Source organism: Malania oleifera, chromosome 7, assembly GCF_029873635.1.
Source record: "Malania oleifera isolate guangnan ecotype guangnan chromosome 7, ASM2987363v1, whole genome shotgun sequence".
Classification (NCBI taxonomy): Eukaryota; Viridiplantae; Streptophyta; class Magnoliopsida; order Santalales; family Ximeniaceae; genus Malania; species Malania oleifera.
In genome coordinates, this window is record NC_080423.1 from 101,716,434 (window position 1) to 101,734,924 (window position 18,491).

At 38.0% G+C, this 18,491-nt stretch overlaps 2 protein-coding genes across 4 annotated transcripts; one reads left to right on the forward strand and one right to left on the reverse strand.

The window, feature by feature from the left end:
* Nucleotides 1-1,123: 1,123 nt before the first annotated feature.
* On the forward strand, nt 1,124-4,467 carry LOC131160266 (late embryogenesis abundant protein At5g17165). Its single transcript, XM_058115728.1, has 2 exons — nt 1,124-1,569; nt 3,822-4,467. The coding sequence occupies exons 1-2, from the start codon at nt 1,436-1,438 to the stop codon at nt 4,114-4,116; spliced, it is 429 nt and encodes a 142-aa protein (XP_057971711.1). The 5' UTR covers nt 1,124-1,435; the 3' UTR covers nt 4,117-4,467.
* A 4,423-nt stretch (nt 4,468-8,890) lies between these two features.
* LOC131160265 (pentatricopeptide repeat-containing protein CRP1, chloroplastic) lies at nt 8,891-18,083 on the reverse strand. 3 transcript variants are annotated; one of them, XR_009137977.1, is made up of 7 exons: nt 16,778-18,083; nt 11,632-11,784; nt 11,420-11,491; nt 11,074-11,176; nt 10,932-10,960; nt 10,505-10,672; nt 9,462-9,650 (listed from the first exon to the last, which is right to left on the reverse strand). XR_009137977.1 is itself a non-coding variant. In XM_058115725.1 (5 exons), the coding sequence occupies exons 1-5, from the start codon at nt 18,020-18,022 to the stop codon at nt 9,299-9,301; spliced, it is 1,632 nt and encodes a 543-aa protein (XP_057971708.1). In that variant the 5' UTR covers nt 18,023-18,083; the 3' UTR covers nt 8,891-9,298. The 3 variants fall into 3 exon arrangements, 2 of the variants coding, with proteins under 2 accessions (XP_057971708.1, XP_057971709.1); XM_058115725.1 differs by lacking the exons at nt 9,462-9,650; nt 10,505-10,672; nt 10,932-10,960 and adding an exon at nt 8,891-9,357; XM_058115726.1 differs by lacking the exons at nt 9,462-9,650; nt 10,932-10,960 and having other exon boundaries at nt 10,241-10,672.
* Between the last annotated feature and the right edge of the window lie 408 nt (nt 18,084-18,491).

Genomic DNA, 18,491 nt, shown 5'->3' on the forward strand with positions numbered 1-18,491 from the left:
TCAGTTCAGATTTATGCTAACTACCCTTACTAGTAGAGGGGGTGGGAGATAGATAGTCAATGTGACTTTCAGTGTAGAGTTGTAGACATCCACCTAACAGTCAAGACCAGGGTGTGGCGAACTCATCGTACTTACAGACATTTTTAAATTGGCAGTGGTCAGCCAGCCATTATCGGGTCCCACCTTTGGGCTACACAACTCGTCATGGGGGGTAATACATGACACTAACTAGTTATTCATCTCGGGTATATTTCAGAACTATTATTTATAACAGATGATTTTATGAACATTGAGATACAGTATGATTTAGTATGACTATGAAATTGTATGTTTATTCAATTATGATATTATCAGTGTTTTGAGACATGTAATATGTACTGTATATTTATTACATCATGCAAATATTATTGCTATCACACAACTGTTTTTAGTTTATTTCCCTTACTAAGAGGTGTCTCACCCTAATTTTAAACCATTTCAGGGAACCCAGAAAGACAGACGGACCGAGCTCCGCGCTGTTGAGGCAGTTGTTCTACCCTGCTAGAAGGGTAAGTTTTGAATTAGGGTTAGTAGATTTTTGATGTAAGATCCTAGTTTTATTTCTTGGTGTTTTTGAGGATTGTATATATATCTACATAAATATGGTGGAATGTAAGTAACTTTGATATTACATTTTATGGTTGGGTGGATGAAATTTATATTTACTGCTGCTGAGGTGTCCACTGTGTATGACAAATGTGTCTCCGTTACCCACGAGTTCAGGTTGACTTTGTTATATTATAAGTTAATGGTATCAGGGTATTTTATGTGGTTGATTATGTAGTAAATTAAGTAGGTCGTTACAAAAAGTATCTGTTGTCCTGAAAAAAAGTAAAAATACAAATTAAATATAATTTGTAAAACATGAAATTTACAATAATACCTTCCAGAAAAACATACACAAAGTTGACCCATATTAATGGTTGAATTAAAGGATAAAATTTAAGGATGAATTTCACAAATTCTCAAACCCTTTCAAGCTTGAGAATTGTAAAAAAAAAAAAACAATTATTTTAAATACGTGCCTTCCTCGTGCACTTAAAAAATTAGAAGAAAAGGAATTTGGAAGCCCGTATCATTTTTCACAATTTTTTTTAAATAAATAAATAATAATAACAACAGGGTCCGGTCCTCGTGTTACCCACAACGGTAAACGTCTAGACCGCACGGTTCCGTCGGGACGGACCACGGACTGCCCAGTGGGGGGGTAGGTGCGCACCTCGGCAGGCTAAACGCGAACCTCCCTCTCCCTCTCCCTCTCCCTCTCCCTCTCTTCTCTCGCTTTCTCTGTATATAAGTTGGCTTTGGCGACACGGAAGAAACCACGCCCATTTCTTACTCCTACTTCTCTCTCACTCTACTTTCGCCCGCTACTTTCTCCTTCCACAGATATTGCATGGCCGCCAATTCGCAGAGTCGGGGACTGGCGAGTTTCGGGAAGCGATTCGTGAACCAGATCCGGAGCGGCAACTCGCGCGATCCGACTCGGCTTGCCCCCGTCTCCGCCTCTGCTCATAGTACCACTGTTAGGTAAAATCAGCTCAGCTTTTTGGTTAATTAATGCGAATTAATTCCTGTTTCCTTGGGGAATTTTGCTGCCTGTGCTGCGGTTTTTCCTGCGGACACTTGAGCTTTTATGGGTTTCTAATTTGCTTAATCAGGTGATTTTTTTGAGCTAATTTTTCTGGAATTCGACTGAATTTTCCTGGGAAAGGAAATCTCTGTTCCACCTCCTGCCGTGTTCAATGGTAAATGGTATTTTTCTAGGGTCTTAACGCCTTTCTCAGCGGAATTTAAGACATCACTTCGCTATATCTAAGGAAAAAATATCTAAGATTATTTGGGTAAGATATTATGGTTGATTGCTGAGGAAAAGCCCAAAAGGGTGATTTTCCCCTCTCTTCAATTTCCTCCTTTTTCTCAGCCGCCAAACAGGGGCTGGGAAGATGGTTGTTTCGAGACAGTCATATCAATGGCGATCTGAACTTCTGAACGCCTTTGAGCCTTTCCATTTTTGTAATCCAGAAGATGGGTCTGCGCTTGCTTTCTCTGGTACCCTTTATCTTTATTTTTATTTTTATTTTTATTTGTTTTTTGGAATTAAAAAAACACTTTTTTTTTTTGTTATTATAATTTCGTACACGGTACTCGGTACCCGGTACCGTACTTGGTGGTGCCTGGATAACAGGATTAGGACAGGTTCACGAGAAAGCAAAGCGCAAATTCCCGGTTGCCCCCCCACGGACAGCTGTCCGTCAGGGGTATTCCCGTAATTTAAGGCTGCAATTTTCAACTATTTATATATATATATTTTTAAAATTGGGTTTTCTTAATAGACTATTCTAGGCTTTAAGCTGGACCCCAAGTGTTGTTAGCTTTGAACAAGTCTCTGCTGCTTGCTGATGTGAATTAGCTTTCCTTTCAATTTGTGATTCCTTTGTTTGGGGGAAAATGGAATAAGGATTTGGAAAGAGAATATTTTGAAAAACTTGAAAGAGAAGGAGGAGGAAGAATCTAGAGGGACGCAATTCTCATAATTCAAAATCATTCTCGACTCCACTCATGATCATATTCGGTCAAACATTCTCTATTCTTTCTTTTCACTCCATACTTCTGTTTGTTTTTGTGTGGTTGCATTAATTCGATGGAGCTGAACTGTAAATCTATCAGAAGTCATCCCAAAAGAGGACCTAGACAGGGCCACCCCACCATGTCTGGTTAAGTTGATCCATTGGCAAATGTTCACTCTAGAACACGAAACAGAATGTTTTTATTGTTTTGTTTTGACTGCTTTCAAAAATCAAAATCGTATCATTGTTTCTTAATATTTCATTTGGTGTGCGACCGATCTAAGTAACACATGCCAATCACATGACCATCGGTCGCCGGTGGGTGGGTTGAATATCTACCCACCTCATGTCACATGCTTCACACCTAACCCTAGCTAGCTAGTCAATCTCTTTGGGCTTTCAGAATGAAAGCATTATTGTTCTTTGTTGCAACATTCATGTGATTGTTGGAGGAAGGGGACAGGCAGAACATGGTGGGCCTTTGCCATTTTAAAGGAGGTGATGATGGGCATTAATAGACCTAGCTAGGGCTTCATTGAACATGAAAGGCTTGAGTTCCCAAATTTCATAAAGTTCTTGTTTTCTTTAGATGGTTAAATCCAAAGAGTCATCCTTTCTTTAGAAGAGCCTTAATTGCCACCTTCTGGAATTTAGGGTCGGTTTAGTTGTAGAAGCCCGTTTTCATTTCATTTCCAATTTTTATTTCTGTAAAATTACTAAAAAAGTGCAGTGTGTTTTCTACTTCTCAACATTCAATGAAAGTACTCGGAAAAGTACATATTTTATCTGCTTTTAAGTTTGCATATTATGCTAGAAATTAGATCCTGAATCCAAACCTTGGTATAGTAGGTGAGAAGAGGTATGAGATGAAGGATGAGTTATCTCCCATGTTAGTAGTTTAAGCAGTAGAAAATGAGCACAGTTACAGCACCAAGTGATGGTTAAGAAAAATGGCTGTGTTGAGTATTTTGGTTAAGGAAAATTCAAAATTTCTGAATGGTAAATGTGTAATGATTAAATTGTCAAATTTCTCTTGGATCCTTTGTTGGTTCTCTCGACTATATATTCTTTGATTATTTCTCAAAAAATTTTCATTCCATTACGTTCACATTGTTCGCTCATTGATCATATTAATGGTTGATAGTTGAATGGCCCGCCAGCCAGCAAGGATCATACTTACATAGGGGTGATACTAAAACCCTGTGCATGCAGGAGGACTGTCCACTTCTCTGCCTACGACAAGAACCTGGACGATCAAATCCGCCCAACCATCGTCCCGGATGATGTGATCCAGCCTGGGCAACCTGAAAAGTACTGGGCCCCGCACCCTCAGACCGGGGTCTTTGGCCCTGCCCACACCGAGCAGGTTCCGGTGGCGGGTGGGGGCAGCAGTGAGCGTGGCATCCACAGCTCTCTGGGGAAGGCAAAAGGTGGCGAGGACTCGGTGCTGGAGCAGAGTGCCTGGTTCCGCCCCCTCGAGGATTTGGAAAAGCCTCAGCAACCCTGAGAATATTTTTAAGGTATAAACCGTTTCTCAACAAGATCGACTACTATAGAACTTACGATTTTGAGGAGATCAACGGTTAATTAGCTAGTTTAGAGCAGAGCAGTGCTAATTAAATAAACACTTAATTCTGTATGTACGAATGCACGTATTCTGTATGAACCTGGTCTGCTCGTACCGAGTACTATTGGGTCAAGTATATGTATGGCATGTATATGGAATTTAGCTGGGTCTTGAATGTATTATGCGAGGAGCTGAGATCAGGTGGTCTGGTCATTGTGTATGTATGGCTGTATTTTGTGCTTCTCATGATGAGTTGCTCAACTATGGTAATGCGTATGTACGTTTTGGTAAGTTGGTTCATTTGTGATTCTTCCTCTTGTTTTAATATTGGGAAGTTGGTGAGTTCTTGAGTGTGCACTGCATGTTCTCTTTCATTGGGCTAGCTTTGGTAGATATAGATGTTTTTTTAAATGTTTTTTTTTTTTTTGGTAGGATGGTGTTCGGGATTTTTTTTGCATTTGACCACTCCATGTCAATTGGGATGATGTAGTCTGCCCTTCCATCCCTTCATTTTTTCCTATTAGGTCGTGTTTGGTTTAGAGAATGGAATGTAGTTTATAGACCATTAAGAAATCTGATAAAATATTTTTATTTCATTTCGTCCCTTTCTATTCTATTTTTTGTGAGCAGTTGAACACCTTTTATATTTAACAATTGAATAATTAATCTCTATTTTAAGGGGTTTTTTTAGAAGATTGAAAGTAATAATTTCGACAGCTATTTGTTTGCAGATATGGAAAGAGAGGAATGAGAGAATCTTCAGGAGAAATATTTCACGGTCTTAATTATGTGTGATGTATGTTTATTAAATCCGTTCTATTGGATTAGATCTAATATTTCTCTGTCTAATCTAAATTGGGAGGAGTTCTTTTATATTTTTCTCGAGATGGGAGGGTAATGTTGAGAATTTCATTTGTGAGTTTGTTTTGCATTGAAAATTTTGAGTAGATAATAGATGCTTATATACATAGTTGGACCGAAAATTTAATAGGTTTAAGCTTTTGGGTCAAGTTGGTGTTTACCCATGTATATCAAGCCCACCCATGGGCTCTTTTGGTGTTAACAAGTGGTATTAGAGTTAACGGTTCATAATTCTAGGTTAGCAACATCGTAAAAAGTTGAGATATGAAACTAATTCTACTGACGTGCTAATAGTCGGAGGATCAAGTGTGTGGTCGAGATCAATAAAAATTATCTAGGCTGAGGATGAATCCGAATTGGGTCAAAACGTGAGAGGTAGGATTGGTTTGGAAGCACGTGCAATGCAATCCTATAGTTTCCGTTCAAGGGGGAGTCTTTGAAACTCACAAGCGAGGGGGAGATTATTGAAAATTTTACTTGCGAGTTTGTCCGATATTGGAAAATTTGAGTGGATGATGGGTGCTTATATACATGACTGGTCTCAAGATCCAATATGCTTAAACTTTTAGGTCAAGTTGGTGTTCACACATGTGTATCAACCCCACCCATGGGCTCTTCCGGTTCTAACAGGTGATGCTTGCTCTCTTCCATTCTAGCTCTTCTTTTCTTTTTCTTGTATTCCCTTTTAGAAGTTTCAACTTGCTTACTTGTCTCTTTTCTTCCAATGACGTTGCCTTTTCAAAGTAAATAAATAAGATCTTAATATCAGTCTTAATGGTTGGATGTATGGGAAGAAAAATACTGTTTAGTTAAATCATATTAAGATTTTTTTTAAAAAAAAGTTCAAGCTTTCTACTTACTTCCATTATTTCTTTTATGTAATTAAAAGTTTATGACTTCTTGTTAAATTGTGGTCTTACAATATGGATCAAGTTCTAATCATATATATACATGTAGCTTGATTAATTTAACGTGGAAATGTAAATCAAAATATGAAACTTTCATAGGTAGGTTATAAATGCGAGCAATAATAATTGAACTTTTATGATGTCTTGACAACGAATGGATACATATTATGTTAAATTTTTGTTTCATTTAAAAGCTTAAGTTGTTATATTAAGATATTTATAATTTTTCTAAAAAATATAATATACATAAATGAGATTTTATTTGAACATTTTTTTTCTTTTTCTTTAAATTTTAGAAAAATATTTCAAAGACTTTGTGTCTGTTGTATTTTTTCTTTTCCCTTAAACTTTTACTAGCGATGAGCAGGTACTACGTGCGTATTTTTTTTTTTTATAAAATTTTATATTTATTTTAAAAAATAACTATGAAAAAAAGTAATCAGGTATTGAAAGGTATTTAAATTTATTTGAACAGTGAAAAACTCCATACGGAACTTTTAAATGTTGACGTTGTGCTTTTTTAGGAAATAAAAGAGAGGGAAAAAAAAGTGCTTTTTTAGGAAATAAAAGAGAGGGAAAAAAAAGTACGTGTGGGGAAGAAAAGGGGAAAGGAAGTTTGCTTTTCTTTTCCTTTTATGGCCTAGTTAAATAAAAAGAATATAAAGAAAATTTAGGAATAAGTATTGCTTAAATTAGTGTACAAGCATCCATTTTCTCTATTTCTAAATATTGATTTGGTGAAAATAAAAAAATACTTTCATTTTCTTCATAAGTTTTTTAGTCGAGTAGGAAGAATTTCACCATCCACATTTTACGTTCTCTTCTTTCTCCTATCTTTCTTTATTTTATAGAATGTAGTGTTTTGTTAGATTCAACTTTATAACTTTATCTCCTATAAAGAGAAAAGATTAATTATATTGACACATCCCCATGAGTTTATATTTTATATGAGAATGGACGCTACGAATTATTTTTATTACAAATAGTTAAATATTTCACAAAAATTATTTCTTAGTGATAAGTTAGGGATTGACTTAGCAAATGGGAACAACAATAGAACCAAAACTAAAGATTTGAACTCGATTTGATTTTGCACTTGTTCAAATTTTGTTTAGCTTGTATTTTTCTCATTTTTTTCTTTGTTTAGCTCATTTTATTTTTCAAATATGTTATATAACTATTCCAAGCTTGAATGAAGGATCGGCCTAGCTAAAACCAAACCAATGACTTAGATTTGGTAGTTTACTTGCTCAAACTTTGTTAATTCATACTTCTCAAATTCTTTTTAGGGTTTTCTTTTCTATGGCTAGGTTTAGCTCATATTTTCTTTCCACAAATATGCTATAAAACTATCCCGAGCTTGATCAAGGAATTGGCTAAAGGACAATTAAAGAAAAAAAAATGAAAACCAAGCCAACAAATTCGATTTGCACTTTTTTTTTTTATTACATTGGAACTCCAGCCACCAACAAACCCTTCGGATCCCCTGGTGCGGTACCAAACCTACGGATCGGCGTTCTCCCCCTAGGTCTCGCTGATCAGGTAAAGTTCGGAATGCGGATACGACTTCTATACATCAGTTTGACGTTCGGCCAACTCGACCCTCGGGACACATCTCCATTATCATCTACGGTGCCCGCTAGCTCACAGAAAACTCTCACCATATACGGTCCCCCGCTGGCTCACAGAACGAATTCTAACCATTCATGGTCCCCGCTGGCTCACAGAGTAAATTCTCACCATCCATGGGTACCGCTGGCTCCGTAAGTGTATTTACCTGAAATTGAACCTCTAATACTCCTTCTTACGTGCTGATGCCTTTTCATTGCGTCATGCCTGTGGGGGCCAATTTGCACTTTTACTAGTGATGAAACGTAGTTTAACTCATACTTCTTGAACTTATCCTCTTAATTAATATGTTATTTATGAGTCTCTTAACATAGTATGTTTTTATTAAATTTAAATTTTATTTTTTGTAGTTATTTTATGTAAAAAAAAATTGTCATTTTATAACATTTAAAATTAAAAAAAAAATTCAATTATAATAACTATTTTTTGTCTAAAAATTCTTATTGATAAGTACTTTTCAAAAAAAAAATGTAAATTATGCCTCTGTGTTGAAACTCTTGAAGGATAACATCATATGATAACACAACATATTTTTATTATTTTAAAATATAACGAATGCCATTGCTAGAGAAGAAAGTGTGAAAGAAGCATTGAAGGGACAATGTTTCAGCAAAACAAAACAGAGTGTCAAAATCTATCAACAAACCTTATCCCCTTATCTCCACATTTCCTTCATTGGGTGGCAGCCACTGCCAGTGACAAAAGCAAAACCCCACCCTCCCCGTCCCTTACTTCCTTATTGTATTTTTTATTATTGTTCTATAACTATTCTACTTTGCTAGCTCAAATCTATCTTTCATCTGACAAATCAAAATATAAATAAATTTTCAAATGGTTTGACAAGTCAATATAAATTTTACAATACTAGTTGCAAATTTAATTCAACCTAATTTAAGTTTTATGATAATATTATTTTCTGCGATACATAGATTTCGTTCTATATACATGTATTATACATATATTTCTTTTATAACTAATTCAAACCCCATTAAGTCAACCTTGAGAACAATTATAATAAGATTGACCTACTTCGGTACAAGTTTTAAATTGATGGTGTATTATAATATCGCGTCAACTCGATTCGGAGAGGGTTGGTTTTTGGGTAGAAGGCATTGGGCTGTGCAATACACTAAAGCCAGTCCATGGCATGATTCATAATGTCCTCCTTTATTCCTTAAAACTTTGGACTCCAAGCACAATTTTTTCATAATCAAAATGGTAGGGCAAAAACCTATACCAATCAGGAATTGAGGCAACTCACTCAAGTTCTTGGACACATTATCGAAAGAAATAATCTTTAGAAACAAAACATATAACAGCACAAATTTGAAATGCATCTGTTTTTCAAAATATCGAGAGTACATATTACAGCCAGGAGCTAAAAAAATAGCCTTGATGTATATATACACACCCTTTCTTCTTCCTCCTCCTCCCATTCTCCTTCTACTGCCTTTCTTTGTCTTGTTTTCCTTCATTCTGCAGACTTGAGCAATGCAATTCTAAATATAGTCAAACAAGTTGATGGTCTCATACCACCTCTTGAAGGGCTTGCAAGTCTGGGCAAGGAATCAATGGGTCGATCAATAGAAGTCGATCTCTCAACTTCTTCCTTTACATGAACTGAGAATCCAGCTAAGCTAAGTGTTTGTACTTCATAACTCGAATGTTCCTCAGGTCCCCGCCTGCTTAATCTAAGCTTTAGCACAAAAAATCTCTGTTGTCCATCAACTCTGGCGTTTACTTGACAGCAGAATTAGGGAAATAACATGGTGTTGGTGCCACCCTGTGCCACAAAGAAAGGTAAAAAATAAATTAATAAATGAACGCTCCTTCCTAAACACGCATATCTTATGTGTGGGAATTAATGTATGGATTTCAGATCGAATACTAGCAGACAAGTGCTCTGAACTCCCTACTTTTTAATTTCAAAGGATGACTGCATTTTTATTTCTACTATTATTACCCTTGTCGGTTTTTTTCTTTTTCCTCTTTCCCTGATGGCACGGAGGTAAATGACCTGTTTCTTTTGGCACCCCCTTATGAGACAACAGCACTAATTTCCCATTTCCCCCACATCTGATGGAGCAAGAGAGATTCAGCATTCATCTAAAGGTGGAAAACTATAAACCTTGGAAGGGTTATCTCATTTAAGGAATGTAGATTAATGAATGGGAATGACCAATACAGGCAAAAAATAGAAATAGAAATAAAATAACAAAATAATAAATTAAATTTGAAAAGGTCCCAATTGCATTGGCCTACATGCATGGAAAAAATATAGATTTTCCAAGTGTTACACGCTTCCAAGATTCGAACTGAAATAGTCAAGAAATATGCATGGAGGTGCTATTGGATATGGTGTGCATACATTATGGTCGCAATAAAATTATGCAAGCGCTTGGAATGTCATTCGATCAAACATGGCAGTTAAGTTATGTCATTGCAACATTTTATGGAAAAATAAAGCTAATTGTTCTCCTTTGTCATTATAGATTGCACAATTTTTGAACTGTGTCAAATTTGCATGCTTATAACATAAAAGCAATGGAAATGTTCTAAAACATAATGTTATTAACATAAAAACAATGGGAACTTACTAAAACATTGGATTAGTGTCCCTCCTTTTTTCAACTTTATTTCTTTTTCAACAGAGAAAAGGCGACGCTAAAATGAAGCCCCAAACAAACTACTATTTTACTAAATTTTTTTAATATGGAAAACAACTATGAATATGATACACACATACCCATAAGATGCATGCATGCACATCTTTCACATATGCCCTAAGCATATATATACAATTTATGCTTGAATATCTTGAACCAAAATACTGTAAAAGGTAAAATAAATTCAGAACAAATGACTCTGAATTTTACTTTTGAAGGCAAGTTCTTCTATCAAAATTATCCAGAAAAACGAAAATATTTTACCCAAAAACATTGCTTCATACTCCACATCACTTTGTGATCGTAATAATCAGCATCATATCCTTGGATGCTTTGAACTAAGTGAAGCTTCTGCAAGTGAGCCAATGCTTGAATGCTTCAAAGTATACACTCGTACATGTCAGAAGTCTCCACCTTGCATTACAATTACTCCTGTAAAAACCCCATCTTTATAAAATATATCATATTCATATCAATTACCAAAGCATCTTTCCCTAAATCTGAGGTATCAGAGGGTGGCCATGCAAGAACATGAAGGCCAAATTTTCCAAATAAATAAATAAATGAGGCTATTCAAGCATATGGGGAATGTGAAGGGACAAAATGTACAGAAACACATCAGAAGAGGGAATATATCATAAGCAACACCTACAAATCAATAAACAATTAGAGGGAAGGACAAAATGCATACATGAGCTGTATCATCATAACAATGAACTCCTACAAAGATCATAATTATTGCGAGTGTTAGATGGATTCTAGACTATGTAATACTTACAGACATGACAGATGAAAATCAAAGATAGGCATGCTGCAGACTGGGTAGTACTTACAAGATCTCTGTTGCAGAATCATTAATGCAGTTTGCAGCAACTCCCGAGCCTTCCTATCAGGAGTACATCCTGTGGATTCCATTTCCTCGTAAATCCCTTGTACCTGGTCAACAAAACATATGAATGATATAGAGTCAAATGGCTACATGAAATATTTGGCTTTGATTTATCATTGATCAATGTTTCACTTGACTGCTAAAAAGTAATAGGAAAAGAAACTTGGAATTAGAAAACCAACTGTCTGTTATAATAGTCCAACTTTTCACTTTTCCTTTTTCTGTGTTCTCAGCATTCAAAGCATAAATGAAAAAATGAACAATGGCTTGAGAGTAGAGGGTATATATACCTGATCAAACTTCTTTGCTCTCATAAGTGCCTTCATAAGTGTAGTGTAGGTAACTACATCAGGAGTTATACCCTTTGGAAGTAACAAGATCCTTGTTAAAAACATAGAAATAGAAGTATCTAAAGAAAGAATGGAACAAAAAGTCCAAAGGTCCTACAACTCAACCTTCCTTGCTTAGTCATATACATAAAATCCAAGTGGAAAATGCTTACACTTTCTTTCATATGGTGATAGATTGATATTGCCTCCAAATGCCTTCCAGCAATGCCAAACGCATTGATCAAAACATTCAGAATTACAAGGTTTGGTTCAATACCTTCTGCTTCCATGAGCTGAAGAACCTTCACTGTCTGCTCACAGAATCCCTGCATGGGATACATAATTACAAACCATTATTGGAAGTTTTATGTGTTCCTACAGTAGATAGCTACAAACATCTGAATGGAAGCATAATTATTTGCATATAACAGAATCAATCTTAACTACGTGTACATTGGTTGGCCAGACTATGACGTCCAAAGGAAAAAACCGTCATTGTTGTTGTATTCATTAATTCAGGAAATCTGACAATTGTTTCAAGCACAAGTTATCAACTAGCCAGATGAGGCTCAAATAAAATAAAAATAAATAAATAATGAAAGGAGGTTCATCTACTATTATTTTAGATGTTTGGCATTATCATATTTCATCGGGTTAGTTTTCCAACATGCATACTCCATTCTTCAGTTTTGAAGCACACACATACAACCCATGACCCCCACCATCCCAAACTTCTAGGTACCATGATCATAGATGCTGAGATGTAACACAAAATAATGCTATTTTCCACGTCATATTTTTACCTTATTCGGATTTCTTAAATAATGATGATGATAATCATAATCTGAAAGATGATTGGATGTTCTACAGAGAAATATCATTGCGTAAGCAGTCTCATCATAAATTAGTTTAACATTAAGAGTCCTGTTAACAGATGTCCATTACCTTTAGCATTACCACTTTAAGCAGTTTTCACTTATTGCTATGTAAATAACTTTTATAGTTCCTTAACAAGTGACCCTTTATTAGAAAAATGTTGGGGACGTGGCTCATATTCTGAGTGGAACGCATGTACCGGGGAAAGCACCGTGAAGTGAGGGACCAAGAGAGAGATGCAAGGAGCAGCCTTGAGGGCAAACCGTCGACCGTTTGGGGTGTAACCGTCGACGGTTTCAGGCAGTGTTGCAAGGTGTTCTTCTCGGCTTCAAACCGTTGACGGTTTCACTCGCGGATGTCATGGATTTTTGAATGCGAGATCAGTAGATTGAGAGTTTTTGGAGGAATTTCCTCCGGGGGATCGCTACAGAAGTGTTTTAGATTAATTATAGATCTTCTATACACATTAGATCATTATATATTCATTATTATATAACCCTAGATTGATTAGGGCTTGTGAGCTTCATTGAGATAGTGAAAACAGCCGCTGCTCTTATGGACGTAGGCGAATTTCCGAACCACGTAAATTCTTGTGTTCTTTGGTTATTACTTTCATTGATTCTCATTGTTAAGTGATTGCTAGGTTCATATAGTTCATCATCGAGTGTTTGCTTGCTTGTTCCATTAATTGTTCGTGAGAGTTCGTGTGGTTATGTCTGGCTGATGATGTGTTGTATCACATCATGGATGAGGACTCACCTGCAGCGGTTTGGTTGAAACTAGAGCGCCGTTACATGTCCAAGTCACTGACGAACAAGCTGTATCTTAAGTAAAAATTATATTGCCTTAAGATGGCAGAGGATTCGGACTTAACTCAACACATCAACACATTTAATTAGATCATTAGTGATCTGGGGCGAGTTAATGTGAAGTTCGAGGAAGAGGACAAAACGTTAATGCTACTGAATTCCCTACCTACGTTGCCTACATACGAGAACTAGTTACGACGCTGACTTGGAGGAAAGAAACCCTGGAGTTAGAGGACATCATGAGTGTATTGCTGGGGTTCCATCAAAGTAAAAAAGGCCAGCGATGAGGGTTCACATGGTGAAGGGCTCGTGGCGAAGGTTAATCAAGATCGTGGGAGAGGCAAGTCCTAGAGTGGATCGAGTGGTAATAAAACTCAGTCCACAAGGAGGAAGGATGTTTGTTGTTTTAAGTGAGGAAAACTATGGCACATAAAACCGGAATGTCTGGAGTGGGAGAAGGGAAAAGGAAAAACTCAAGAGGGTTTGTCAAAATCTGCGAATGTAGTTGAAGAAGGGGATTCAGGGAGCAGTGATTGTTAGATGCTTTCTATTTTATTGGGTTTAGAATGCCTCACGGGTTCTTGGATCCTAGAATTGAGATATTTTTTTCACATGACACCCAACAAAGCCCGATTCACCACTTATAGATTGGTGAGTCCTGGTTCCGTTCTGATGGGAAACGGTGCAGTCTGTAAAGTTGTCGGAATGGGGGATATCAAGATCAAGATGTATGATGATGTGGTAAAGACATTGTGTGGGGTAAGACATGTACTCGATCTATGAAAGAATGTGATATCATTAGGTGCTTTGGATTGTAACGGGTATAGTTACAAGTCTAAAGGCGGGATGATGATGGTGTGTGATAGCGTATTGATAGAGATGAAGGGACAGAGGATAGCAAGGAATCTCTATACACTTTAGGGTAACACAGTTGTAGGTGGAGCTGCAGCTGAGAGTTCTGAGTCAGATAATACCGTTTTGTGTAATACAACCACACACAAAATGGAGGGTATTCTTAACTACATTAATATGGATGTTTGGGGACCAGTGAGGGTAGCATCATGGGTTGGACATGGGTATTTCGTAAAGTAATCACGAAATGTTTGGGGGTATCTCATGCGGCACAAGTTGGAGATGTTTGCTAGGTGTAACTTGTGGTTGAGGTGGAGTACCAGACTGGGAGAGAGTTCTTCAGGTCAGATATTGGTGTTGAGTACACTGGTGTTCAAGGAATTTTGTGAGCAGGACATGGTGTTTGTAGGACTTGCAAGAGACTTCTAGGTAAAGTCATTGAGTATGACATTATTCTCGATTAATCGATCGCCAAAGGTATCAGTAGATGAGAGAGTTGCAGGGGAGGCTTGGACAGGTCGTGTGGTAGACTTCTCTGATTTGAGAGAGTTTGGAGGTCAAGCCATGCACGATTCTAGTGAGGTGGGATCTAGGTTTGGTGTGATGTCTAGACAGTGCATCTTTCTAGTATAAAAGAAAGTTGGGTTCAAGTTGGGTGATCCAATCACAAATGGGGAGGCAATTGGTCAGGACATGATTTTCGGTGTTAAACTCATGGGACAGCAAACTCAGGTAGATGAAGAGAAACGGGTGCCAGAAAGCTGCAGTAGTAGCAACAAGCATGTTGTGCAGGTAGAGTTGGAGACTTAGGGCAGAAGTGCAAGAAGTTCTAACTTAGGAGACTTGCAGTATCACATGATAAACTGGAGCAAAAAAGAGATTGTGATGCAGGTAGAGTTTCAGACTTAGGGCAAAGATGACATTGGTCATGATGTAGGGAGTTCAAGCTCAGGAGAGCAACAAGATCACAATGGGCTTAGAGGCACTATTAGGCCACCGCCCAGGTTGATCTGATGTTTTATTCAACCATCACTATTAGAAAGGATCCCATTACCTTTCAGGAGGCAGTGCACGGCCAAGGGAAGGGTAGGTGGATAGGTGCCATGGTGGAGGAGATGAAGTTATTGTATAAGAATCAGACGAGGGGGTTGATGGAGCTCCCAGAGGGTGAGAAGGAGATAGTCTGCAAGTGGGCAAGTATTCTATTGTTTTATGTGAGCGACATGCCGATTGTTGGGAAGGTTCCGATCAAGGTAAATCATTAAGGGATTCTATTGAGAAAGGAAGTTGACATGAAGGTTTTAGGTACTACTAAGAGTGTTCCTGGGTTGGAGATTCTCAAGGATAAAGCTGCAAAGAAATTGGGGTTATCTCAGGGTGGCTGTGTGGACAAAACTATAGGGAGATTGTGATTATCTCAGTATGGTTTTAGGGATCAGGTGTTGGAGAGATTTAGCATGGTTGATATTAAATTGGTCACCAAAACACCGTTGGTGAATCTAAGTAAACAATGTACCGCTCAGTACTCGAGGACGGACAGTGATGTTTGGAACGTGTCAAAGGTTTCCAATGCCAATCCAATGGGGTACTTTGGCAAATAACAAAGTGATCCGTTTGTTGCGAGGTTCGTGGATGGAGGCTACACAGGAGACTTGGATGACGGGAGGCTTACAACGGGGTACGTTGTGGGAAACCTACTTGTTGGAAGTCCAGGGTACAGTCTCAGGTCACACTGGTTACAACTAGATTGGAGTTCTTGGCAGTGGCTGAGGTTGCCAAGGTAGCATTGTGGTTTAGAGGATCATTCAAGGAGTTGGGTGTTCAACTAGGTGGAGTTCCTACTACAACGCCCAAACTTGGACTTGGTTTACGTCTCCAGGTGTTAGACGAGAGACGAGTCCCAATCTACTAGCCTGAGTAGAGCAGTGGGGATTATGTTTTCAGATTTCTCCTAAGTAGTGAATATTCGCCAAGGTGGAAATTGTTGGAGATGTGGCTCATATTCTGAGTGTAACGCATGTACCGGGGAAAGAACCGTGAAGCGAGGGACCAAAAGAGAGATACAGGATGCAGCCTGGAGGGCAAACCATCGATGATTTGGGGTGTAACCGTCGACGGTTTCAGGCAGTGTTGCAAGGTGTTCTTATCGGCTTCAAATTGTCGACGGTTTCACTCCTGGATGTCACAGATTTTCGAATTCGAGATCAGTAGATTGGGAGTTTTTCGGAAGAATTTCCTTCAGAGGATCGCTACGGAAGTGTTTTAGATTAACTATAGATCTTCTATATGCATTAGATCATTATATATTCATTATTATGTAACCCTAGATTGATTAGGGCTTGTAAGCTTTATTGAGATAGTGAAAATAGCAGTTGCTCCCGTGGACGTAGGCAAATCACCGAACCATGTAAATTCTTGTGTTCTTTGGTTATTGCTTTCATTGACTTTTATTGTTGAGTGATTGCTAGGTTTGTATAGTTCATCATCGAGTGTTTGTTTGCTTGTTCAATTGATTGTTTGTGAGAGTTCGTGTGAGATTTTCCGCTGTGCACACTCGCACCGACAATTGGTTTCTGAGGGCTAATTGTTGGTGATCAACAATTGGTACCAAACCTAGGTGATTGTTGGTGTGGGCAATTAACAACAACAAAAAATACTAAGAGTAAACAATTATTGGACTCATACCACCGACTGCCATAAACACGCCAAGCACTTTCTTTAAGCATATTGAGAGAGATGTGGACTCAAGAGGTAGAAATGAAGGGAGAGCACAGTAGCACACCTGTTGAGCATAAGCATTTGCTAACACACAAAACATGCTAGCTGAGGGTTGAAGACCCTCCACCTTTAAAGCACGTACACACTCTTCAGCATCCTGAAAACTCCCATATTGCCCATAAATATCAACCAAAACTGCATAAATCGCCCCACTTACTCGGTGCCCTTTACGTTTCATTTTCTCAAAATTCTCATTTATCATAGCCCACTTCCCTTGCTCGCCCAAACGGCTAATGATGGTAACGAAAACTTTTGGGTCAGGATATAATCCTTGTTCTAGCATCTCAGTAAACAACTCTAGAGCTTTAGATAGATCCCCAGCCTGACAATGCCACCGAATCAAAGAATTCCATGTTGTTATATCAGGCTTTATACCTTCTTGCTGCATTTTCTCAAACACTTGTAAGGCTTGACCTAATTCACCATACTTCCCATATGTATCAATTATACTGTTATAAATCCGATTGTCCAGTGAAACCCCCATCTCCTTTATCTCTTTTATTATCCCAATCGCTTTCTTCCACATCCCATGATCCCTATAAAGACCAATAACCTTACCATACACAAATGAGTTCATCGGAAACCCTTCCCGCTTCATACTACTGATAGTAGACCATGTATCTTTCAACCGCCCAGCATGGACGTGGTAATTCAGCAGTATCTCATATGTTTCCTGATTCCTTCTAATACCCAAATCAGCCATTACAGTCAAAACCCTGTCCGCAAGCCCTAAGAGGCCTTTTCTCAAATACCCTCTGAGCAAGGCATTACACACTCTCTGCGTTGGCATAATCCCAGAAGAATTCATTTCTTGAAAGATTGCTTCAGCTTCCCAAGTCCTGCCCGCAACCCCAAGAGCATCAATCAAGCAAGCGTAAGATACAGGGTTGGGATGAAACCCCAGAGCCTCCATTCGAGCAAGACACGCCATAGCACTATCAATGTCCCCTGCTTTGCAAGAATTGCTAATTGAGTTGTTATAGAAATCGTAAGAAGGCTCCTCTCCGATTCTAGTCTTGTTTGGGAAATCATTCGAGTTGTTTATGCTGGTTGAAATTGAAACGTTAATGTTCTCTTTTGCTACCGCAACGAGTTCTCTGCTGCGCTGCATCTGATGATGCAGGGCATTGAAGATCTTGCATTTCACCGGACTTCCAAGAGATTGGAAACAGAAGGTGGGAAGCGGAGAGATGGCGTGAAGGAAAGGAATTAAAGGAGATTTATCAGGATGCTTGAGTGGAATCTCCATGGTCTCCCCTGTTTCGCTTTCGCTGCAGCAGAAAATATGGAGTATAGCAAACGTTAAAATGGATTATACCAATGTAGGCGAAAATTGATTCATATAACTTATTTTTTTATATTATTTAAAATTCATAAACATAATTGATTGTTCAAAATAAAAACCTAATTATATTGTATACTTTAATAATTTTTAATTTTATATTTCCCGATTTGACATATGACTCAAATTGAGCTGAAAGTTGAATTGAGTTGAATAGTGAGCATGTTGGCTCAGATCAAGCCAAATAATGAGGAAGTTGGCTCAGATAAAGTTAAACAGTGTGAGTATCGGCTCGGTATAAGTCATATTATTTTGCAATCAGCTCAGTTGAGCCAAAGTGACCCCTTCATCGGCTCAGGTTAGGCCGATAGGTTTTGGGGGAGGGCTATGAAAGCCTATAGCTGACTTCGATAGAGCTAAAATACCTAGGGTTCGG

Bases quoted from the DNA above. Each gene is read 5' to 3' on its own strand.
- LOC131160265 (XM_058115725.1), bottom strand. From the start codon at position 18,022: ATGGAGATTCCACTCAAGCATCCTGATAAATCTCCTTTAATTCCTTTC. The intron at 11,785-16,777 runs GTGTGCTACTGT...TATCCCATGCAG, and splicing joins CAAATGCTTATGCTCAACAG to GGATTCTGTGAGCAGACAGT. The intron at 11,177-11,419 runs GTATATATACCC...TTTGTTGACCAG, and splicing joins GAGCAAAGAAGTTTGATCAG to GTACAAGGGATTTACGAGGA.
- LOC131160266 (XM_058115728.1), top strand. From the start codon at position 1,436: ATGGCCGCCAATTCGCAGAGTCGGGGACTGGCGAGTTTCGGGAAGCGA. The intron at 1,570-3,821 runs GTAAAATCAGCT...CTGTGCATGCAG, and splicing joins GCTCATAGTACCACTGTTAG to GAGGACTGTCCACTTCTCTG.